This window comes from Temnothorax longispinosus, chromosome 10 (assembly GCF_030848805.1).
Source record: "Temnothorax longispinosus isolate EJ_2023e chromosome 10, Tlon_JGU_v1, whole genome shotgun sequence".
NCBI lineage: Eukaryota > Metazoa > Arthropoda > Insecta > Hymenoptera > Formicidae > Temnothorax > Temnothorax longispinosus.
This window is the reverse complement of record NC_092367.1, coordinates 2167644-2193166: the sequence shown is the minus strand read 5'-3', so window position 1 is coordinate 2193166 and position 25523 is coordinate 2167644. Positions and strand designations below refer to the sequence as shown.

Sequence of the window (25523 nt, the reverse complement as noted above, 5' to 3'; positions counted from 1 at the left end):
CGGAATACCGTAAGTTAAGTACACCGAGAGAACATGTTTTCCCGGACGTTTACTGCCGCTACGTGCAGGAAATAAATTCTCCGCGCCGTTTTCCGTCAGCTCGCCGAAGACTTTCGCACGCTCAAGGTGAGCTACCTGCATTTAACTGCGAATGTTAAAACGTGCCAATTGCTTGCCTCAACGAAACGCCGACTTTCGCCCTCAGAAAGTCTAATATATCGGTGATGTCAGAGCAGTATATATCTCGCATCTGCAAAAACGTAACGTTCCAGAACAGGGAACTGAAGCTTTGTAAATGTGACCGAAACGCGCATGTATAGCGCTATCACGCTCGAAAATAGTTATAATTATGCCGTTATGCATACGCGTTTAACGCGAAAGTATAAAACGTGAAAGCCCCTCTCAGCGTGGAAATACTTCGCCGTGCGGAATTATTAATAAATAACGGCAGGTCCGTCGCTAAAGCGTCAACGAAGTATCGAAACACATCGTTTTTATATGTAATGCAAATATTAATTACCATCTCGTTGATTACGGTCGAATCAAAGAGCCGCCGCATATTATATTGCGCTCATAGCACTATGGAATACAAATCGTATCGAACGAAATGTAAATAAAATACGCGCAGCCGGCGCGCGGTCTCCAAGTTCAATTTATTCTCTGTATGACGTGGATTACGATGAACTGGAAACATGCTTCGACAAAAACACGTAATTATAGATATATATATATGTATGCATGGACTTCGCAATGTTCCACGATTTAATAAATTACGGCTTGATACGTTAAAGAAAAAAATTTGTTGATTTGAGCTAAATTTGGTAATCGTCTCAAAATCGCGAGATCTTTACGTAATATATTTAGAGCTGTTTACTTTTTCAAAATATCTGAAAAAAGTCAAGTTTCACTGATTTTGAGCGCAAATATCTTATACTCTTGAAATTATTTTAAAAATATTAATAATGAAATAAATTTCAATACACAGAGATAAAGTGTTAAATAAATAATTACATTATATAAAACGTGTATGTAATTTTCAGCAATATATAATTCTCTTAATAAAATTTAGAATATATTCTAAATTTTATTAAGAGAATTATATATTCTCTCTATCTGCTGTAAATTCTGAAATTTTTATTACGCTAATAATTATATTAAAAGAAAAAGAGAGAGAGAAGACCTGTTTTAAAATATTTCTGTCCGTCGTGTGTATCTGTCTAATAGTTCTTTACAGCAAACCGTCCATCCAGCGCAGTGCGCTCGTAATTACACAATATTACTCGCTGGAAAAGAATGCGCGATATTTCGCACTCACGTGAGAGCAGCATCGGGAATATTATTATTACATGTGCGAATACGCGGAAAATGTCGGAAAAATGGAGCTCCACTCGGTACTCGAACATCACCGTCGCGTCCCGCTCGTGTTCGAATTAATTCCCCGCGAGAGTTGTAATTTTCACGAGTGCTGGGGCGCGATCGTATTATCGCGCGCACCCGCACACCGTCCGAAAAACAGACGGTACCTTAATCTAGAGCGGCGTAATAAATCTCCGCGGAGTGCGTCTCCGTACGGCACAAAGAATCCCCGCTAATCCCGACGAATTAATGGTAATTTGCGCGCGATTAATTAGCACCGTCGCGGAGAGGATTAGCAAGGATCCTCGGCGATAAGTCGAGTCATTTGGCATCGCGGCGCGTCGCCGAAAAACGAAGGATAATTGCCAAACGTGAGACAATCAAACTTATATAAGTTGTAATTATTCTTCAAAAATCTGAAATAGAACATTACTCCTTCGAGCAATTTGCAATTATTTATCTTACGATTAAATCTTATAAAAGTAGAAAAGATTATCGGAACATATACTAAAACTTTGATAATATTAATCAGATAAATTAGTTATTAACTATAATATTACAGAAACAAAAAACTTATATAAATATGTATATATTTACACTGGGAACAAAATATTTAAATCTAAAAAAAGTATTTATTTAGGTGGCTGCCAATAGCTTATTTACTTAATATAATACACATATTTATTTAGAATTAGATATTTTTATTTAAATTAAGTAAAAATATCTTTAAATAAATATTTGTATTATATTAAGTAAATAAAGTTATTAGCAGCCACCTAAATAAATATTTTTTGGATTTAAATATTTTTTCCTCAGTGTATGTATATAATTTTTGTTACAAATATGCGTATTTTTATTTGTCAAGTAAGGAGAAAACGGCGGAAGGAAAAAAATAATAATAGCAGCCGTGGTTAAACGTCCGAAAGAGTCGAGGGTGAAATATTTTCCGTTGACATTCGTGAAAAATTAAAGGGAACATTGGTCACAATATATAACACGCGCGCGTTTCATGAAAAATTTAGGCGCAGGCGAAAATCGCGCGACACATGCACGCGATTACCCATTGCAAATTGCACAGAATTCCCGACTAATCTCACCAGACGACGTTACTCCGCGTTACTGACATAATTATCAATTATTAATGTCCGTTAGCGCGGAACAGCTGTCCTTTATCGTGGCTCGTTTGCCAAATTGGCCCTTTCCGACCCGAGAGAAGGGTCAGCGTCGCGTTTAAAGAGCGAAGAGGATTATGCTCCGCGGCTGAAATGAAAACGCGAAATGCACAATAGCCACGTAAACCGGCTCCGTGTTATTAATTCCTTTCACGCAATGAATAATTTCGCGAAGCTTAAAAATATTTTCGTCGGTACTTTATTCGTATGCGTTTATTATTTCCGATAGTACATTCGTGCGTCGAGCGAAAATACACCTGGCAATCGTTTGCATTAATAAAGTTTCAAGAGAGACGTTTTATCATAATTATTAAAATGCATAATATGCGCGATACTTTATTACACGACACGTTACATCAACAACAGAAATATCGCTGTCGTATATGTGTATAATCGGAGGGCGCGCCGTGTTTTATTTATTATATACAAGCGACATTTCAATCTAAATGTTATTTAATCGATAAAATTCCCTCTCAGTCGGCTAAAGATTCACACGACGATAAACATGGAAATGGAAAATCTCATGGAAAAGTCACGGAACGACCTTTTATTCGCTATGCACTTTAAGCCCATGAGTAAAACAACTTTGATTGTAACGAACAGTGCGCAGTGTAATATCCAGACAAAATATCGCGTAAAATACGTTTCGAGATGCAATTTAACTTTCTTTAATTATAAAATTTCCTATGTGTGAGATGTCCTATTTTAGAGTCGGTGAAAATAGCTTCAATTATATTCAAGAATGTGATTTTTAAATATTGCAACTAATTAACCATAGTAGCATTATCATAACAAGCTTTTCAGATAGCCGAAGTTTAGGAAACATCCGGATGAGGAGCAAACTGTCTGAAGGTCCCAAGTTTCCGGGTCGTCCCTGCGCAAACGAGACTCCCTCGGCTCGTTACTTCCCAATCGCGATAATTACTCTAATACGTGTTAATAGGGCAGGTACACCAGGTGCCCTTTATCACGTGCCATTTTCTAAATTATCTGACGAGGCTACGACCGTCTGAAAATGCTTCTACCACCAAGGGAGCGTTTTATTTTAAACCCTTTCGACCCCGAAAGTTCGCCGGACGAACGTTTGCGCGTCTCGCGCCGCGAGAGAAACGCTCGTCGAGGGGCGTCGCGTCGGAGGAGAGAATTAATTATACATATATTTGTTCTACCTATCGTGGACAAGCCAGACGCGAGGCTATTATCCTTCCCCGAAGCCGTCAGGCTTAAGAGTCAAAGCTAAGCAACGTGGTTACGCTCTCGCGGGCACACGCTTCTCTGTGATTTGAATTGAAACGCCCCGCCGCGCCGGCCTCGCATCGCGAATCGATTCGCAACGCGATACCTACGTTAATTTGCAATCCTTGAACCGTTAAGCGACCATCCATTCGGACCGCGAACGAGATAATAAAAGCAATTATAGAATAACTGTCTACAGGTGTAAAAAAAAATATACTGGAAAAGCCGCGAACGCGCCGTGTTTTAACTCGGTAAATCTTTGCGAACGGAAACGATGGTTTTCGTTCGCCGCGGACAATTATCAGCGCGCTTAATTGCGAATACAGCGGCAGGTGTTTCTTATCCCAGCTCATTTTCCAAATTGTCCGAAGAACCGCGCGAGGATAAGTTCGGATAATGCCGGTAAGGCCGGTGCATTAAGGGCGTCGGATAAACTCGCGGGCGAACAAGGGCGAACGAAAGTGCTTCGTTAACAGCGGAAGGAGGGGCAACTCACTTTAATTTCCACCCGTTTTCCATGGCCCACCTGCTATTTGATTGAAATATGAATCCCTGAAGGAGGAATATCGATCATTTCGCGCGGCGTAAACGGTGAAATTTATTTGGGACGTGCAATTGGAAGGATAATACTCGGCTACTTATTTCAATATTCTTGAAAGTCAGCAGTTTTGCGGACGGAGAAATAACCGAGACTCGATAGAATTTCTTTTCTTAATACGACGAATGAATTTCCCGGCGAAAAAAGCTCTGCGGAAAGCTAAAATGGGCCACATTAGGGCGATATGACGCCGCTGTCAAGGCGAGAATGAGCGATGGCGGGTCTCAATCACGCTAAAACGTTGCTGGGGACAGCTCGTGTCCATAACAGATGCGAGCTATCGAATTTTGTGATTATGCTCAAGTTGGAATTTGCTTTCAAGTTCCGAACGCAAAAGATCACATATTTATCTTTCGCACATCTAAAAATTCATATATAATTATATCTACCTTTCCAAACGTATAATTGTACATATTGTTACACTGAGAAAAACATAATTTAATCCAAAAAAAATATTTATTAGGTGGCTCCTAATAGTATTATTTACTTATTGTACTTTTTACACATATTTATTTATAATAGAATTAGATATTTTTATTTAATTGAAATAAAAATATCTAATTCTAAATAAATATGTGTAAAAAATAAATAAATATGCTATTAGAAGCCACCTAATAAATATTTTTTTGGATTTTTTCTTAGTGTAAGAATACCCAAATAAAAACGATAAATCAAGCGGCACAGGAGAAATATAATTACTTTTATTTCACAAATAAATTTCCAACAAGTTTCTATCGCGAAAAGACGAAATTAATTGCGTAAGAGAGTTAGCAGTATAAATAAAGATGTCGTGAAATCACTTCCGATATCTCTCCTACGTTATTACACGGTAATTCTGACCGAAATCATTTTCGAGAATGCCATTCGATTATCTCGAGGAGAGACGGCATAAAGATGCCCGTTGCAGGGAGAATTGCCCGCGTTTTCCAGCGTTCTTGGAGAAGTTCCCGGAGCACAAGGCGCAATTGGTTCCTCGACTTTGGTGGAACGAGAGGACGGAATGACCCTGCACGTCGTTACTTTATGACACGAACACGCGAGCAACGGCGGGACACGGACGAGCGGAATGATCTTTGGGAGCGATTGTAGGTTGTAGGAGCCACGAAAGGAAAGGTTCGATGCATAACGACGGCGGTACGAGGGCACGTAATGAGCGTTTTATAAAAATAAATTGGCAACTGGGAACTCTCGCGGAGGGGTGGCACCGGCTATAAAACACTACATATATATAAGTTCGCGAATCCTTTACGAAGAAATTTTCCTCGCGAATCCCTGGAAGCTGCGGAAATACAATTGCCTCTGTACAATATTCATTACAAAAGCAAATATCCGGTTTGTTTGTATACTGTGCATAAATTGGAATTCTCGCGGAAATTGGTGTGTACGAAGATTTTTATCCGAGATAACTCCGCCAGTGAAAGCTAACGTAATATTTAAGGCATCTCGATCGAGACTGCAATCTCGAAATTTACTCCGTCGCGCTCAATTTTTGCCGCAGTCGATTCTTCGGCGCCCGAGTCGAAGTTTATCTCGTTTGTTCGGGGTTGTTGCTAGGGTTGCCTATTTATTATGTCGGATGAAAAGCTGCACGGTAAACTTGCGAGGGAAGCGAAATACTCGAGAGTGCTATAGCTGCCTCGCGGAGTGGCATTAGGCGCTTGCGAGGCGGTAATTGGCTGTGTTACGACTGCGCTTCCGTCGTCGACATAACGCGGGAGATGTTATGTCCGGAATGGAATGATTTATGAGCATCATGCCGGGGAGAAGTAAATTACGAACGTCGGATTGAAATCGCAATAATTCAAGAAATATCACGATGTCGCGTAGGTTGCGAGCTCGCTGTCTCGCGCGGCGCGACTCATCGTATTAAGCACACACGGTCTAACGATATACGGCAACATTGCGCGCTTGAACGACAGCTTGCTCGCGCGCAGAATTAACAATAAGTCTCTTTATTCTTATACGATAACAATTGTCAAGAAATTGAAGCAGGCAAATTGTATGTTTCGAAAAAGTTTAGAATTATGTATCTAAAGATATTTCTTTTCTGACTTCTTCTTTCTCTATAATACAACGTTCAATTGCTTAAAGGCACCAATACAGATGCACCCACAATCACGATGTAAGCTTCTGTAGCAACGTTTTATCCGTATCTTAAATAAGCATACATACGTGCAGATATAAATGGTGTTTCAGAATTGCCGCCGCATCTTCCGTCTGCGGATTGCTCTACCAATTCGCGATCAAATTGTTTTATTGAAAAATTTCGACTCTCGAATCGTAAGCAATTGAACACCTGAATAGCCCGTTATTCGGTATTGACGATTGAAATCGGTCGGTGAAAGGAATGAGCATCACAGCTCCGGGACACGGTATATATACGTATGGTACATATGTACAGAGGGTTAGATTAGCTATTCTTACATAGGAACCTGCTTTACCTATGTACCGGCTTTTCTTATTTTCGCGTTTAGCATGCGCCCGCCGTCGGGTGTCCTGGGCCCCCTCTTCCGCTTTTCTTCGCTTTTCCGACGGCGTGCTAGACCCTAAACGTTCGTCCGTCACGTATTCTCGCTATGTAAAGTCTTCTTAGCGGCGAAAGCTGCATGGACGTGCGCGAAAAGATTCCTTACTCGGGAAGAAAGAATTGTAGTCGGGAGAGAAGTGTCTACTATATATGAAACTATCTGTGAAGGAATCATCCATTGTCTTCCTTCAACACGAGCGTTTTTTAATCAAAGAGATTCTTCTGTTGCAATAATTATTCCATAAAATTAACGTCCGCGTTTACTTAAAAATATAATTTTAATAAATTGAAGTGTATAAAGGCTCTCTTGAATAAATCAGATAAATAAAAAGAAGCAATAGAGCCAGGCGCGGTAATTGGTGCGTAATAATTTATATTCTCAGTCAATACATAAAATTAGCGGGCGTTTCGACCTTTTTCTGGGTCATCTTCAGCGCAATATTAATAAGTTAAACGTGAATTACATCAGTCGAGGTTTAACGCAGTCAAATTTGATAAAATAAATAAACGTACCCGTATAAGATTTATTATTTCATCAAATTTGACTGTGTTAAACTTCGACTGTTGTAATTAGCGTTTCATTTATTAACATTGCGCTGAAGATAATCCAAAAAAGGGTCGAAACGTCCGCTAATTTTATTGACTGATAATATAAATTATCACGAGCCAATTACCGTGCCTGGATATTGTCTCTTTTATATATCTGATAATTTTAACAATTTAACAAAATGTCGATTTCAATTTTGTCTTCTTTGATGCACCATATACATCATTTACGTTCTACTTAATATTTAAAATAGACTTTAACATTTTTCCTCTTTTCGTCCTTAATAATATAACTACATTAAACTAACCGTAACTGATTGCAAATGAGTATCTAGTCGTTACTTCATTTCTCTCGCTTTCGTGTCTCGACCTTATCCGCGGTCGCTCGCCGCTGCGATCCGTCTTCGATTGTCAGGCCACGAGCGCAATTAGCGGTCCGCGTGCGGCGCGGAGTTTTCGCCGTCCTGATCGTCGCGGTGCGTCATATAAATGTACGCCGTCACGCGAGCGAGCCGCGGGCCGCAAATCGCGCGTCCGCGCGTGGCGTATTTATCCAATTACCCACGCAAACGAAGTTTGTGCCGGATGATTTACGTCGCACTATTACGTCGCGTCGCGTCGTGTTGTCGCCTCGACACGACACGACGCGCGCGTCCTTTGAACTCTTCGGGAAAAGGGTCCGCGACGGAGATTAGATTTTTGCTTTGTCACCGTCCTGCACGATACGGTCAGCATGACGGCCGGCCGTTTTGCGTGCCGGACGATTGGATGGTCTCTACATATAACGGAAACAAAATGGTGATTCGTTTTTCAGCCTTTGAAGGTTTCTCGCGGAATCTCACATTTAATCAGTGCAGACAGCGCAGCTTTAAAAAAAAAAAAACAATTCATTCAACAATTTCTCGAATACCACATGTAAAACCTTCGATAGAACCTTGATTAAATTAATTTAATTAATTTTATGTAGAGTTTAATGTAATTTACTCTTGAAAAATAAAAAATATATTATACTTATTGACTTTGAAATATTGTATTTTTCTTTATTTAAATTCTGAGATGATACCTGACAGCTCTGTAAGCCAGGAATATATATACATATATATAAACTCGGCAGAGAACATTAATCCTTCACCGGGACATATTGTCTCCGAAGTCCCGAAAGCGTAGAAGACAGATCGTCGAAGAAAATCGCACAGGGAAGTCACGCGGCGACACGTTCGCGAAGCAAACTGCAAACGGTGCAACGCACACCACAACGGGGCCCCAAGTCGTTACTCAGCGCTTATCGAACACCGGCCATTACTCGCAAGCTCCCCGATTTTCCGCGCAAGAGTCGCGGGGCAACATCGTAAAACATTCCCGTAACTTACGTAGTTAAGGACAAACCGATAGCGGACCGACTCAGGGAGAGTCGGGGGATGGCAAACTCCCGAGTAAGAACAAATAAGCACGAAGGAACGCGACCGTTTCGGTATTTACGCGATGCTAAGCCGAGCGCGTGATGCGAAATTAAATGCGAGAGCAAGAGCTTTTCTATTGCCGACGTGTCGCGAGACATATCGAACGGATGGAGGAAGGGTACTTTAACGGAGAACGCGGAATTCCTGGCGAATTCTTAAATTTCAAGTTCACCCGCGTAAAGACTACAACGCGATCGTTTACAAATTACGCGCGCAAACATCAGATCGAGAGGTTTAATTTACACAGCGATTAAAAAGCTAAGAAAAATCGATTAACGTTTTCGCTATCGAAATCGAATAAAAATAATTCCGCGTTAGAAAGATGGGATGTAGCACACGTGGTTTTTTGCTGTTGCACAAGATTATTTATATACAGCTGACGGAGAGGGAGCATGAAGCGAACTAACCGACGCCGACGATATAAAATTTTCACGAGCATAGCACACGGGTTTTGCCAGTCAGCCATAGGGGCATAAAATAACCTTTTTGAATCGCGTCCTTTGGATTTTGATTACTTTCACGTGTAACGCAAACAAACGAAATGCATTCGACTGATACAATGCCGGGACTTTGGACGCAATTTGCTTGTTGCGCCGACGACAAGCCGGGCGCGCAAATTTGTAGAACAAGTAATTAACGATAAACTGGTATTTTTCCACCTAGGCATTTCGCGATCTACCGATAGCCACGTTCTAATGAAAATGAAGTAACGTCTCGCGTTAGAAACAGTTAACGCCACATTCGCGAACATGTATTAATTATCACGACGATAACGTGCAATTTCCTCGAACAAATGCCTAACATCTATTTCAAATAACACACGGCCTGCTATTAAAGAAGCACATATTGACAGATCTCTATCTGTAAAATAAACAATGTATGTTCAAAAATATATGTTCAATTTGCTGTGTATAGTCGAAATAAAGCTCCGATAGAAATTTTGCGCGTCATTTGAAAAATATTTGCTTTTGAATGCACAGGACCGACGCGCTCGAAAAGCACCGGTGTGTATATTTGAAGCTACCCATGTCTGTTCATCGCAGCAATTTATCATAGCAAGATGTGCTTAAAACGTTTATAATTGTAATGGGGGGGGGGGGGCGATACATCAAGCGCACTCGTGGCGTTTCGACCGGTCGGCGTTTGACGGAGCGCCGCAAATCCACCGGTATCGTTGCCGGTAAATGTAAAAATATTTCATTTCGCTTGTGTGCGCCCGTTGCCTCTCGCCAACCTCGCCCCGACAGGCTGTGTAAACGCAAATGGCCGCGTGCGTAATACGCGGTCGTATAAATAAAACGCGTGCGTGCATAAAAGCGGGTGTCATGTGCAACGATGGTCACGAGAGTCCGCCGATTGCATTTTTAATGCATCCCCGCGCTTCGACACCCAGCCGATACTTCTCGAGGGGTGTACCCCCGTAATACCTCCGAGGTACCGCCGCGTAATTGCACGAGTGTGTATCTGTAACTACGGCTGTGTTTTTCGCGCCAATGCGGAAGGGATGCTCGCGCTCGGTAACGGAAGGGACGCGCCCTATTCGAGTGGGAAAAGGAGAAAAAGAGAGAAGGAAAAAGAGAGAAGCCCGCGGGACCCTTCGAGCCTCCCGAGCTCGATATTGGCGCACCAAGCACGTTTTTCACGGTTAGGTACCCCACGCGCACCGATCGATGCGGAGGAAACTCGGATCGTTGCATTTATTTCCGCAATAATTACGGCGCTCGTCTGCGCGACTCATAAACGCGTGTTCGAGCAAGCGAGTCGACCAACGAAGATATTCAACCTATTTCTTATCTGATTAATAGAAACTTATATGATGTTAATACTTTTAGAATTTCGCACTTTGAAATCAAATGGAAATTTTTAAAAATCCCTATAAATATCCCTAAAAATAAAATGTCTAAAAATATATACTTCTTATACTAGAATATAAATATAAAAGAATGTTTATATCAACATTTTCTATGAACATTTTATTCCATGCAAATACGTGACCTTTTCATTAATCTGATTCAACTCAGTATTTTTGATATAAAGCGCAAAGCGCATGAATAAAATTTTATATAAAACTTGTATCTAAATGTCATCCAAATTTAAATTAAATTAATGATAAAAACGGAAGAAATCGTGCTTGAGACATCTGTTTTGGCTTTGATAGCGCTATATCTCTGATCACGACTGAATTCACTTTAATTACCGCGACAGCAGAGTGAAAAAAATTATCTATCTACAGCCGTTTTTGTCCAAAGCTTTATCTTCAGCTACGGAAACTTCTGAAACAAGAGGTCTATTTCAACGTAATGGCGTACATATAATCAAAGTTTCGAGACGCGAAACTTTTACTCGTACTTAACGAAAGATTTTTTTTTTTAGCTAGCGATTTCTCTCGATTTTCGAGAGAAACCGTGCACGTAAGGCATAAAACGTTTCCATCGCGGCGCGTACAACGAGGAACTAAAATTGCCGTGTTTCCACAATAATCGGTGCGGCTTTCTCCTATTATGCATTCAGTGTCATGGGCGAACGTGAGGTAAAAGCCGATTCTCGATCGCGTTGCGACGCAACACCGTGTTTCGGGAACGTAGCGCGATTCGCGAAACGTGTATGTTAGCTGTTCTATTTTTCGATCGACGAGGAGGGATATGGACATCGTAAAAGGTAAGCGCAAACGTCGTAAACGAACGCGCGCGTTCTCGGCACATCCGTTAGATTTGTAAGCACAGAAGGCGTGTAAAACCGTCGGCGAAGACGTGACCTCGTTTCGCAACGAGCGATCTATCGGATCGATACCGGATGGCGCGTCCCATTTTGCGCGGTGGATCTTCTTCTCGATTATGACGCCAGTTATTTCCCCTCCTTCGAATGACATCCTGCCCGATCGGTTATCAGACTTATCCCGCTCGATCTAGAAATAGTTCGATTCTCGAGTTTCACGTCTTGATGAAATCGTATGATATTTACGAGAATCGTGATCGATCGGACAATCGTTCGCTGCGAAATTTCAGGCGACGCGAAAACTTCCGGAGTTGTAGGGACTTTAACGGAAATTCTCCCATGAAATGCATTCCGCGGGGTGTCTCGCGGGGGCGACGCAGGGTTCCCGGCAAAGTTCAGAGGTTGCATCGGCGGCACATCGCGACTTTTATGGATGAGATCGTAGTATGCACGATCGTACAATTCTCCGAGACGTGAAATGTTTGAAAACTTGGGAAGTTGTGCGGCACTTGATAGAAATTTCCTCGCGAAGTGTATTTTCAGAGTATCGAGATGATGAAATTATAATAAACAAGTAGTGCTTCTTTCGAGACCGATGTCCCGCAATTTCCCTGCAAATTTGAAAAAAAAATACTAACGTGACTAGATTCGCGATGTCAGGCTATAAATTACCCGTGCGATCCGGAATATGTAATCCCTTTAGTCACGACAGGATTAAAGAGGTGACCCGTAATAACACGGCCATCGCACACGGTCGCGGGGTTCACTAGCTCGAGAGATCGAGGATCAGCAAGTCGATTCTTGTGGAATGCACATTGTTCATCTAGGAGATGCGGGGGTACCGCGCCGCGAGATATACATCGGGGTGAAACGAACGGGGAGAATGGTCGCGCAAATGAAATTCCGCACTCGCGATTTTCATCGGACTCTCTCTTTCTCTCCCTTTTTGTTAGCTTCTTTTATTTCGCCCCGTCGACAGAACACGTCCGCGGCAGCGGAGAGCATTTCCGGTCGGCGAGGCCTGGCCGACGTTGCGCCGGCGAATATTTAAGCGAGAGGAAAACTAACTCTCTCTCCGTATCCAGCCCTCCTCCCTCTTTCGTCCTCGCGCCGAGGGAGGAACGCGGGGGTGGCAGTGCGGTTTGTTTGCGGAAAAAAGTCACTCCGTCGGGAGAGCCGCAGCTGCGCGCATCACATTGTTTGCGCGGGGGAGGACCAGAGCAGGATGCCGCGAGGGGAGACGAAGGAGATCGGATACGGTGGGAGGAGAAGAGCAAAAAGCGCGGAGCACACACGCGCCCGAACTTCGGCAAACATCTAGCGGACAGCCGCCGATCTTTTTCTCCCTCGCTCTTGATAGCGCTGGGAAAAAGTTCCCGTCGCGTTATGAAAATCCTCTCCCTTCTCGCCCCCACCTCCTCCTCTTCTCGTTTATCGGCCGCGGCCGAATAGCGAGCGTTTGCACGCGTGCACTCGCGCGCTAAGTGCACGCCGCTAACGCACATTTCGTAAGATAAAACATTTGTTCGCAGATTTTTTCCCCGTATATCCTCCGTGATTCCCGTAATGCACCGTCAGAATGAAACTTACGTCGGGTCAGCTTCAAAGGATTTACCAAAACCTTGAAATCTGCAAAATTACAACGTTCGTGCGTATTACTACTTAGCCCTTTGGTTGGATTTTTGCCGACGCAAATTTTCGATCTATAGCTGGGTATACCTCCATGTTATTATCCATTACGAACTAGTTTATTCGTACCGAAACCGTGCAAATACCCGTGCCATTCTCTCCCCGGCGCGCGGCGGTGTTTGCAGAATTCCGTACGAGTAAAATAGTACAAAGCTGATTCGCAATTGCTGCGCTGCGTATACAACGGCAAGCGCGTACTGGAAGTCAGGAAGGGAAAACTAAATAGACGCGGCCGATGGAAAACACGCGCGGCATATTATATTGACCGTCCAGGTCGCGATATGTGCAATGCAACGGCAATGGTATATATACTACGTTTTCTCCCTTTGATTAATTTTGGTAATTAATGACATTTACTCGGTGAATCGAGTTAACTTTGTACCCCTACATAAACGCGAATTTGTGGTGATAATAATTTGCAACAACATCTGACTCTCTGCCCCCTCCCCCTCCCCCTCCTCCGCAATAGTTTATTACGGAAAATATATTCGCGATATTGGCAGCATAAATTATAGTTTAATCAGGAAGCCCACATGTAAATTAGTATATGAGAAACAAAAGGAATTTTACAATCATTGAAAACGACTCACAATATCAGTATAATTGATCGTATTTTTTTCAATTTTTATTAAATTATTTTTATTAAGCGTTAATTATTAACTTTTATTAGAGATAAATATTTAATTGCGTTATTGTTTTGCTATATGGAATCTATATTAATTCCGGAATAACTTCTATGTATTACGCTTATATGTACTGCAAATTAATTAAAGTTTAAGAGCTAATCTTTTAATAAGATGTATATAGGACGAGAAGAAATAATAAATTACTCGCATAAACTATTAAGTTAATAATTAAAGTTTAATTGATTTTCTATTTATCTTTGTAAAGGAAATGATTTCTATCTCTTTGTGGAGGAAAATGATTTCTATCTCTCTTCGCGAAGGAAAGGATTTCGTGAAGGAAAAGCGGCAGTCACTCTCAAGTAACGTTCATGGGAACGGTCCTATATAATTTTCCCTTTCCCGTCAACTTTTCTCATGCACCATTCGACCTCGCACACAATTCCCGCCTTTCCCTCGACAATTCGCGAGCGGAGTTCGCAAAATTCGGTCGCGATATATTCGCATCTTGGGTAAATCGTTGTTCGATTCCTCGCGGAGACGCTGACAATGTCCCCCGCGTGGCTTCCCGACCGTGGCCCGCTTTCACCGTAAGTAAAGCCAGCGACGGATTCTACCCCGTGACAGCCGGGATTCGTATAATCCGCCGGAATACAAATGCATCGTCAGTGGCGGCGCGATTGAAACTCTTCGAATTTCGCCGGCGTGGCACACACGACAACGCGATTGCGAACGGTATCTCGTAAATACGCCTCGTAAAAGCAACGTTACATGGTCGCGCGCTCCGAATTGGGACGCAGCTGCCGACCTTAAAACTTCAACGTCAGGATGGCGGGCTGCTCCGGGTCGCCCTTCCTCTTCCCTCCCCTTCGTCGCGGACACTCTCGAAATTACCGCAAGCTAATTTTCATGCGGGACTAGAGAACCCGGTGCAACATGTTACGAGTAACAGCAACGGAGGATTCTAAAGAGAAAACCCAACTGCAGAGAATTGTGATTATCATCGCATCTTTCGTGTCGTTAAACGTTAAGCGACACTTTGTGAAAGTTTATGGATGATATATCACAATTAGCCGTAATGTAAAAAAAAAGAAATCTTTCCAAGAAGTATTAGTTACATAAGTTATACAAAAATACATTCAAAGGTTGTCAATAGAAGAAAAAAGGCATTCGTTTAAAAAAATAGATATGCAGCAAAAGCAGTCTATATTTTTTGCACAAATTATTTGTTATTTTTTTCTATGAAATACTTTAAGATATCCGCTTGTAAACTGTGTCGGTCTGTTGTCATGATAGTTATCAACAATTTAGCCAGTCAAGCGTGTAAGGTAAATGTACCGATGCCGGGACACTTAAAGACCTATGTTTGAATACCTTTATCATTTTAGTTTTTAAATAAGTATAACGCGAATTAAAATCAAAGATAAAAATATAATACAAATATATATTTTTATCTTTGACTCTTTGATTTTAATTCGCGTTATAACTTACTTAAGGACTAAAATGATACAAATGTCCAGACACAGGCACGTGTCCACAAGCATTGGTACATTTACATAATTATAATATCCATATCACGTCGTATTAACGTTTTAAATCTTAAGCGAAAGCAAATGCTCTGTCATCCTTACCCATGTTTTTTCAAGCATTTGCTTCGATTCCTCGTTTCTCAACCGTTTCTCGAAAGTCTGGAAAAGGCATAGCGTCGTGAGTTAATTATAGCAGTGTCTCTTATTCGGAAAATCGGAGCGCTTGTAATAGGAGAGAATTTCGTTCGCTGGAAGTAAATTGACAAATTGCTAAAGGCAATTATATAGGAACCGTCCAAAAATAACCCGCGAATTCGTACACTTGTTATCCGGGATAAATCCATCAACGCGTCTCCCAGACCAGGAATCAAATCCGAATAGAGCGATGTGTCTCGACATTGATTTCATTAAGTATTGATTTTCCGGAGGGTGTGGATTCGGGGGGGCCGAATATATGAATGCTGATGGCGAAACGCGCGGCTCGAGCTCCTATCATACTGTGCCACTAGACTTCGTGCATAATGTACAGCTTACCTTGGAAGCTACTTATCGGTGTCTTATCGTTGTCAGACCGGTGTTGCGGACAAAATGATTCTGTTCACAAATATTAGCTCGAAATTTTCACACGCCGAGGAGATACTGGGTAACTCGTATATCCTTCAACTAGATACGCTAAAATTACGGTCGATTTGTTAACTACCTACCAGATATGTGTTATCTATCACTATATAGCGCAAACGAACTATTTATTTTTATTTCGCAAAAACACGACTTTATACTCTTTAAATAGTACTTAATTATGTACTTTAATAGCAGTGCTTTAGTAACTTTACCCAGATTTAAAAGAATGAAATTTTAATCTATTCAAATACGATAACAAAAGATGCGTATCATGAATATTCATCAAGCTTAAATGGAGCGTCGTAACAAAATAAGGTAGCGCGGAGCGTAGAGAATCCAAACGCGAAAGAGCCAGACGGTAACGTACGCGTCGAAACTACGTCGACGTAAATTTCCTCCATCAACAGCGAACAAACGGTTCGTTTCAATCGTCAGTCCCGGGATTTCGCAATATTTTTATGGCCGTGCCCGCGCGCGTGCTCGTCACTCCCACGTCGAACGGTTATATCTCGGAACAACACGGGCCATTAATTGAAAAAATTCCAGCCGGTCGGAATCGCGGCGCGGCGCCGCGCGGCGCCGTGGATCGGCGAACGCTCGTTTATGCATTGTGCGCCGCTGGCGAAAAGGAGAAATAAAGCTCCTCCTCTTCCAGGAGCTCGATTCAAATTAAACTCACTTGGAGGTTAATGCGGTATGAAATGAAAATTGTAAATCGCGCGGCCACGGCAATGAAAAAGTTTCGCACGGCCGACCGCGCGTCGATGAGGTTCGTTCGCGAGCGCGAGCGAACGATATTTCTTCCTCGTTCTCGCGCAAACACCCGACGGCTGTGCACGCTGCTTTTTCTCTGTTCTCCTCTCTCTTTCTCTCTCTCTTTTTTTTTCATGAAAGCGTCAAACGAGCGCAATTTCGACGCGGGATATTTATCGGCGTTGACAGTTCCGCGCTATATCCTTTCGTTACTGTTCCCTCCGCATTTTGCTGCAAATTTTTCATTCAAACGATGCTGAAATACATTCTCTGTATACGCGGTGTAATACCGCGAAGAACACCGTTTATACGAGAATCAGACGATTTCTTTATACGTCCTCGACTCTCAAATGCAGTCTTCGTTTCTTATTGGTAATTAACCCTAGCTGGCCTAGCTAGTCACACTTATTTTCGAGTCCTTAATTCGTCACACTCCGTGAGACCGATCGACTTCGTCGCTTTGTCATTTTCATTCTAATTAATATTTTTAAGCTTGTAATGTAGGAATTGAAAATACAGAGTCTGAATAAGATGTTTATGATAATTATCAGGTCAAGAAAATGATTTGAGTTTAAACCGAACTTATTACAACAAAACTAGAAAATTATGTAAAAACTAGAAAACAGAAAAACGTTCAGCGGAACCAGAATGTTCGAGCTAGGATTAATTTTAATCGATACGATTGTAGAACTGTTTCGAAATGCTAAAATTAGTCGATCGATTCATCATTCGTTTGCGGTAATTTAAATCATAATTAGTGAGATAGATGGAGAATATTACTCGTCGTGGTGTTAAGCAGCATTTCTCGATGCACGGAGCTCGACGATAAATGGCCGCAGTCAAAACTATATCGGCGGATCTCGGAACGTCCGGCGCACGTGCGTGACGAGCGGGAAAAGAAGAGAGAACGACGAAAGGGACGGTTCGTTCGCCCGGCCCTTTCTTCTCGACCCCCTTTCTTCCACCTCGTTCCACCTCCGCGCCCCGTCGCCCTTTGCGCCGCGTTACGAAATCACGTTGAATCTGGAACGATGCGCGCTGTCATCCTACCTTCTTGCCACGCGCGCTCACTTTCACGAGAGCTTTTGGCAGCTGACGGCCCGCGGTCCTGACGGCCGCGGCTAAATTTGGAGAGCCGAGAAGGTGATGTATAAGCTCTTCGCTGTCGCGCACGTGTTTTGCCTGCGAACATCGTTGCGTGTAAGAGATGCAGCCGCTGGGATATATATATATATAAATACCACGGCTCGTGCGGTAAAAACGGAGGAGAGCGGCGGGTTGAGGGGGAGTGAGTCATCCCTTTGCGCGCGCCGATGTTCATTCATGATTTTTTTTCCTTCCGCGTTCGGGGACCGATAACCGTGGAAAGTACCCGTGCTGTTATCGCAACGGCACCCCACAACATAATAAGATGGATATAACGAAGAAAACGAGCGTCGATCGATTTTATAGATATGACAGAAAGTATTATATATTAGGTAATGTCTCGATTTTAAGTTTTACGAACGTTCAATGTTTATACAGTATATTCTAGATTCACCTATAAGAATCTAATAATAGAAATAAGTTCGAAACGCGTATCTAATAAGTAAAAAAAACTGAAAATTAGCGATAAATACTTTTCCCGGCACTTTTATACAAGATAATCTAGTAAAAGAAACCTTGCAAAGATAAAAAAATATATGTCAAGTACATAAAGAAACATTTAAAAAAGACATTATTGAACAAAAAATTAACCGTTCAAAAATAAATTACATCAAGAAACGATAAATATAAACAAAAGATAATTTCATAATTGATTTAATGTCACATTCGAAGCTTCTCGCGAAAGATCCGTGACGCACAAAGATTGCTTTAATCATATCCGCAACTTGTCAACTGTAGAGAGATTATTCATGATGCCGACAATGGCTGCATTTCGAATGTTCTTGCACATCTCGTCGGGGAGCTGGAAGCTCCCGGAGAGATTCAGAGCAAGCGAGAGCAACAATGCGAGCCGAATCAGACGAAACGTCCGGGTTCTTTCGGCTCTCAAAGAGAAATCTACCATATACCCGTATGCATACCTGACAATAGCGGCACGTGGATACAACTCTGTGTATACCTTACAGAACAGCTCACTATACATGGCGTCTGATCCATGACGGGGAGATCGAAAGAGGCACGGCAAATAGAAATGCATTGTGCGTGCATGACGTATACTTTAATAGAGTATCGTATCTTTGGCTCGAAAAATAGAAAAATAGAAAAATACACGAGACATATAAAAGGGACATTTAACGTATAAAAAGAGTGTACAAAAATATCACTGTTGTTTTAGTCGATATTGTTGATAGGATAAATTAAAAAATAGCTGGTTCGTGAAAAAAAATTACTTTATTTAGGATCAGAAATATTTTGCCGCGATGGAAAAAATAATGGGAAACGGAAAATGGAGCAAAAAAGATAATAGAAGAGCCATATAGAGGTTGTAATTTTTCGTAAAAGACCAACGAACGAAAACGGCGAAAATTGTACGGTAAGCAGTTATACACGCGGTAAATGTACGGTGGGTCGTGTTGAAATACTGATTCTCACACGGCGAGTAGAAATAATAAAAAAAAGGTGTCGTAAAGTGATATAAACGGCCGCCCGATGAAACGTGCTAAATATACGCCGCTCTGTACCGCCGGTGGTTGATAACTCCCACTGTTTTTAATCTTAATGCCACGTGATTTACTCCTCGTGAACTCTTGCACTTTGGCGACCTTATAAACGCGGCCCGTTCTCGCTCGGCGCATAAAACACCGACTGCACAAAGGGGTTTCGAGAGCCACTTCACCGGCTTGATAGTGCGACACAATTGCATTAAAAAAAGTCATCCCGCCACTCCGTTCCTTCGTCCACGCATTCACTTTGCTCCAGTAAGTGCCCTATACGCGACGTGCCCTTTATTCTTCGTTCTTGAACGAAGCGTCAAGCAAAGGGTTGGTGTCTCTTTACCAAACAAAACCAAATACTTCGAATCAGAAAAAATCGGTTAATTAAAGTAGCTAATTTATCTGCCGTGTTATATATTTAACGGCGGCGCAATAACGTCACAACTGCTCTATACTATATTTTCGGCGCCTCAATTAAAGCCGTTGCCAAACGATTGCCCGCGGTTTCCTTGGAATCGCTCCTGAATCGCACAGTCCATGGTTGTCAGAAAGGAGTACGTGGAAACGAGGCTTGATTTTGGCACGGGATTTAGTCTAACGATATCCATCGCGCGCATGAAGCTGAGCAAAACGAAAGCGGTGCAGTGCGCCACGGTGCTCCGGTATTTTCGAATCCATGGGCAAGGGATTCGCGAACACAACCCCGTTATTTTTAGAAGATGAAAGGGAAGGCAGAGCCTCGCGTCCGAGCCTGCGACATGCGAGATGGCTCGGAAAGCTTATACGCAGATTGTAAATATGTGAGCTTTCAAATTCGGTTTTATATCAAATATCTTCCCGAAACATATCGAAGATATATTCTTGCTTATTGAAGACTAAATTCATATTTTTTTCTCATAAAAATAACTAAAAATTTTAACATTGTTCGTAAAGTATGTATAAATTCTTTTGTTTAGAAAAAATATTAACAACCAATATGAATGCCTAGAAATTTACTATCTATAAATTCCTTATCTGTTTAATATTTGTGATAAAGCTAATATTTTAGCGAGAATATGCTAAAGTGAAATTTTATAAGGAAAATCTTATAACGGAGTAACCATTTATTATATAAATTTGCATAAAAGGTAACGTGAAGATAAAAATGACTTCCGACAAAGAAATTCTTAGGCCCTTGTAAATAAATAAGTGCGTCGTAAGAGAAATTGAGAGAACGCAAGATAAAGCACCCAGTTTGCGGCCTCAGTTCGCGCTACTGGAATTTTCTGAATCCTTTTCAAGAAGTGCCCTTTTGACGGTAAGAATACTAGACAGCCTCCCCGATTCCTGAAGAAAGAGACAGAAGAAAGCGGAACTTACGTTCTCTCCACGCGGAACACCGCGCGTTCTCTCGAGGCAATTCAAAGCGTAGCCAAGTGAGGGCCTATTCTTATTCTCAATATACCGCACAATATATATGTCCAAAAACGAAACGTAAAACCTGCATCAAGGGTACAAATTGCTTTCCCGGTCTCCCCTCGTTTCTCGCGACGCGTCGAACGCACTGGCGTAGAAAAAGTTTCATTGCGAAAAGCACGTTGTCACCGCCATCAATATTCTTTCGTCACCGAAACGCGACAAAACCGAACTGTTCGATCTCCATTAAAATGTAATTCATTCGTTGTCAATAGAACAAACAAAACTTTTGTTTTCGTGGCAACAAGTTTGCTAATCTACGCAACGCGTTCCAAAATTACGAATTGTATATATTATTTCCAACTATATATATTTCGATTAACGTAAAGTCAATCTTTAAGTTCTTAAATAATTAAATTTTCGCGTTATACAAATAAATGGGAAAAGAAACTACAGCGGTTAAAATCGTAGCTTTTCTCTATTCTCCTCAGACAACAGTAACCCTTTCATCGCGCTCGTGTAATAACGCTCAAGAAGATACAAGGACTGCACGTGGGGATTTAAATATAAATCACCACCGCACATATTATCTGGCTACGCTATTGCATACGAGCGAGGACAAGCTACATACTAGACAGGCAACGAGAATGGGGCCCCGTAGAATCGTGGGGGACGACTTATTGACTTTGGCTGGCTGAATTTTCCGCCATTAAATTCGGAAAGAGAAAGAGAGAGAGCGATAGAGAAACCGGGAGAAAGGGGCAGAGAGCGGAAGAGAGTCGAAATAGGATAAGAGAGAAAGAGAGACGGTAATGCGATGGGGGTTGGCTGCCAGCGGGGGTGGTCGGGCGAGGGGACACAAACGTCACGGCATATGTCGTGTACCGAGGCACTATGTAACACTCGTCCTTATGTATCCTGCGACCCCGCGGGAGCCTTTCGCTCGAGCTCGTGCACGGTGCGGTGCACTCGCGCCATGGCGACCGTGTGCATCATAAATATCTAAGATACTTCCTCACTGATATAACCCGCGCGGTGCCGACCGACACACTCTGACGCAAATCAACTCGCAATCTCGCGCCCCCGATCGAAAAACGCGGAAATATTCTCTGCTGGCCGAAACGCGACGGCGGTTGACCACCAAACCGATACGATGAATCCTGGCGATCGCGACTTTTCACATTCGTGCAACTTTGATTACGTTTCGTGTTTTTAAATTAATTACAAAAGTCTATGTCGCGAGTTAGACGATTGCCCATTCTCTCTAAATGTTTTTTTTTATATTTAAGATTCAAATTTTACAATTATATTTGTGCAATTATTTATGCAATCTTACTTATTATTTTTAATAGGTATTTGTTTCAATTTTTATATATTTTTTTCTTTCTCGAAAACTTTGTATTAGACTTTATATAATTTTGCTCATACAATTAGATAAAAATTTATTTAAGCATTAGCGTAATATATATTTTAAGAGTTATTTTAGGACACATTACATCATGCACGTGAACGTTTGCCTTGGCAAGCGAAGTAGCTAGAATATGTATATGTTCGGCATAAGGGCCCATGAAACTTAGCGCGAAGGGTAGCAACTGCGATAATATACACGTACTTGACGTAATCTCTAGAATTAAACATTGCGGAGGGCGAGGTGATAAAATGAACTAACGGAGTTTCTCATTGCGTGTGTTTGCCGAAGAGCCGTTCCCCGGAATTTTTAATGATATTGCACGAGCTCGTTCTAACGCGTAACAAACCTAAAATACATATCGTGCAGTCATATTAAGCGTAACTATAATTGCATGTACACGCGATAACAATTTTCTCGCTACACGGCACACGATAACGGCAAAAATGAGAAGCGCGAAGAAGCGCCGCGATAGCCAGCAGGCGCACAGTGCGTGTGTATGTATTTTTCAAATGAGATGTTCCACCAATCTGCAAGACTTATAAATATTTGAGGATACCGCAGGAGTATATACTGCATATTCCGGCAAACAGCATGCACCGACAAGAGTCTACCTATTTCTTTCTGCAAATAAAGCGCCCTATACCGTCCCGTCTCGCTTACATCGTTCCAACAAGAGATTTACGTGCCTGCAAATTATAATTTGCCCCGGAAGATCTCTCCCGCCCCCCCCCTCCCCGCGCACCTGTTTAATATTTATTCGCCTACGCTGTTTCCGAAGACGGCTAATTGTAATCAAATAACGTAAGATTGGTAAGGGCAGTCTTAAATGAATTATTGTAGTCTGTCGCGTTCTAAAAAAAAAGGATGAAAAGTAAACTTGTAAAATTCTCCGTGGGAAAATGAAGATTGCATAACTGCGCCATAAAAAGAAAACAATTATTTTCTTAACACGTAAATGTAATGTTACGTTCAGAGCGTGCGTAGTTTCTGGAGTCGTTAACTCTGGACATGTCTATCGAATCGCCCCATTGCCTCCGTATGCTTTTTCGAACTAACTTTTGTTATAGCATTAGAATGGCGTTGACCAAGCAAATATTTACCGAGCGAAAGTTAGCGACATGGTAACGGTATTACGATACTTCGGCACGGAACCCTTTGTGGCAGTAGCTGGGCCTCGGGAGCTCTATGTCTGGTAGCCCGATTAATTAATCCACCTGTACCTTAAATAATCAAGTCGCCTTACGACAAAAGGATAACAGCGTGAACGCTAGTCGTTCCTAACCAATAAATCGATTGTTCGTAGAATTTGCAATTCAGATATGTAACGGAATTGCAACGAAAAAAAAAAACAATGTTGTTGAACTGTTATTGAATTAACAAGATTATTTTTAATTAGACTGCTATTATAGCTAATGCTATTAATTACAACATAATTTTTTCCATGTAGGAAAAACGGAGATTTATGTAAAAGGAGAGACTTAAAGGTACAAGCGGCATTTAAAATTTAATAAAATACATAAAGTATGAATGCAGGACGTGCTGCGTCAAATTTGACTTTTACTCGCCAGTTTGTGTGGTGAAGGAGAATCTCGCTTTTATACAATCTCGTAATCGTTTGAATACGTAAATATCGCGACATCCGAAAGCTCTCAGAGTACACGGCGTCAACGGGAACTCTCACAGGAAGAACGACGGGGGCACACTCTTCCGCTACCCGGAGTTAATAATTTATTCAGCACTATTCGACGTTCTCCAGGCATTTACCCGGGCGATGGATGAGAACGCGTGTGCTTTTCGCACGCGCGGCGTTTATTTAGGAACGTGAGTACACGCGCGCGCGCGCGCGCTCACGGTATCAAAGGCTGGCGATGTTTCAAGAACTATTTTCGTTTTCAGGGGTGTCCCCCGAGCGTTGCTCACCGACCCGGCGTTCTCTTTTACCCGTAGTCGTGTTCCCGCACGAAGATAAGATGCGAAGATACGCCACGTATCTCATAACGCGTTTTCCGCGCAAGAGGCAATCCGCCAGTGTAAATTATCGTCTCCCCGCGCGGGAAAAGAAAAACCTGGCGAAAGTAGTTGATTATACAAAAACTTCTTATCTATAACCTAACTTTGTCGCGCACAACTTTTATCTTGATAATTAGAAGCAATATTGACCAAAGATAATTGGATCGCAAACTTGCAAATAAAAAAAAACATTCAATGCGTAGAGAGATTCTTCCTATTTATCACAGTCCGCTTTGGGAATGGAAATGGAACTGATATAGACCAATTACTTTTATAAGTTATAGTATTATCAGAATATTAATTTTGGGGGTGTAATTTGATTATACAATTAAAAAATTGTAAGTCTATAGAAAACATTTGATTTTCTCGTTATCTGTTTAAGATAGTTACGCATGTATGTGTACGTGGAAATATGATTAAGATGTGTATTAAAACAACTGTTTATATATATTGTTATTATACCGTCTGAATTTTATCGCAATCGATGGATAGAATACATATCGACATAACCGTCCATATATCTGAAACGCGTCATAAATTCGGAAAGCCCAGATAAATCTTTAGAACGTATAAAGATGACAAAGAGGGCAGTTCTTTGTCCTTGACAATCTGACCAGGAATCGGGCAGCGGTATTTCGGACGGGCTCGAGACCACCAACGATTACCTCACCTCTTCGTCCCTATATACGTCATGCTTTGAGGGCGGTGCCGTCGCGATTTATCAACTACCCCCGGCCACCCTACAACGCGTGCGACCGAAATTACCATTTCATACGCCGATTTGCCTCCGTCCGGGCGAATTTATCGGCGTCCCTTCGGCTTTCTTTTTCGTGTTCGCCGACTTATCGCCGCCCCTCTTTTTCTCTTTTATCGTATTTAATCGCCGGGGTACCCCTCTCTACCTATCCCTGCCCGAACACTCGGCGCGTACCGCAAGAATCGCACTTGAGGAAAAGAGAACCCTTATAAGGCTCTCCATGCAGGACAGGAAACACGAATCACTCGCACGGTCTCGGTATAGAGAGATCCGGCTACGTTCATTTCCCTCTTCTCTCTACGATGACATGGAAATATTCTCCTGGCTCTCGTGGAGAATCGGGGAAGCCCAGACACTCTCTCTCACTTCCAGCAGTGTATAATCGATCTCGGCCGCGGTATTGTAATAGAGAAGTGCTCCGCGTTTGAAATTCCAAATAACGTGAATGCCACGGCGAGATATGCGCGATACCACCCGGCCGTATAA

At 42.0% G+C, this 25523-nt stretch overlaps 1 protein-coding gene across 4 annotated transcripts in view; it reads right to left on the bottom strand.

Annotated features, from left to right (window-relative positions):
- Trim9 (E3 ubiquitin-protein ligase Trim9) overlaps nt 1-25523 on the bottom strand; it is a 99857-nt gene that overhangs the window by 38632 nt on the left and 35702 nt on the right. For 2 of the 4 annotated variants that reach the window (XM_071790405.1, XM_071790404.1), the window contains exon 3: nt 15554-15610. The exons of the other annotated variants lie outside the window; for them this stretch is intronic. In XM_071790405.1, the coding sequence (XP_071646506.1) occupies nt 15554-15610 (57 nt within the window). The remainder of the gene's footprint in view (nt 1-15553; nt 15611-25523) is intronic. 4 annotated transcript variants of the gene reach the window in all.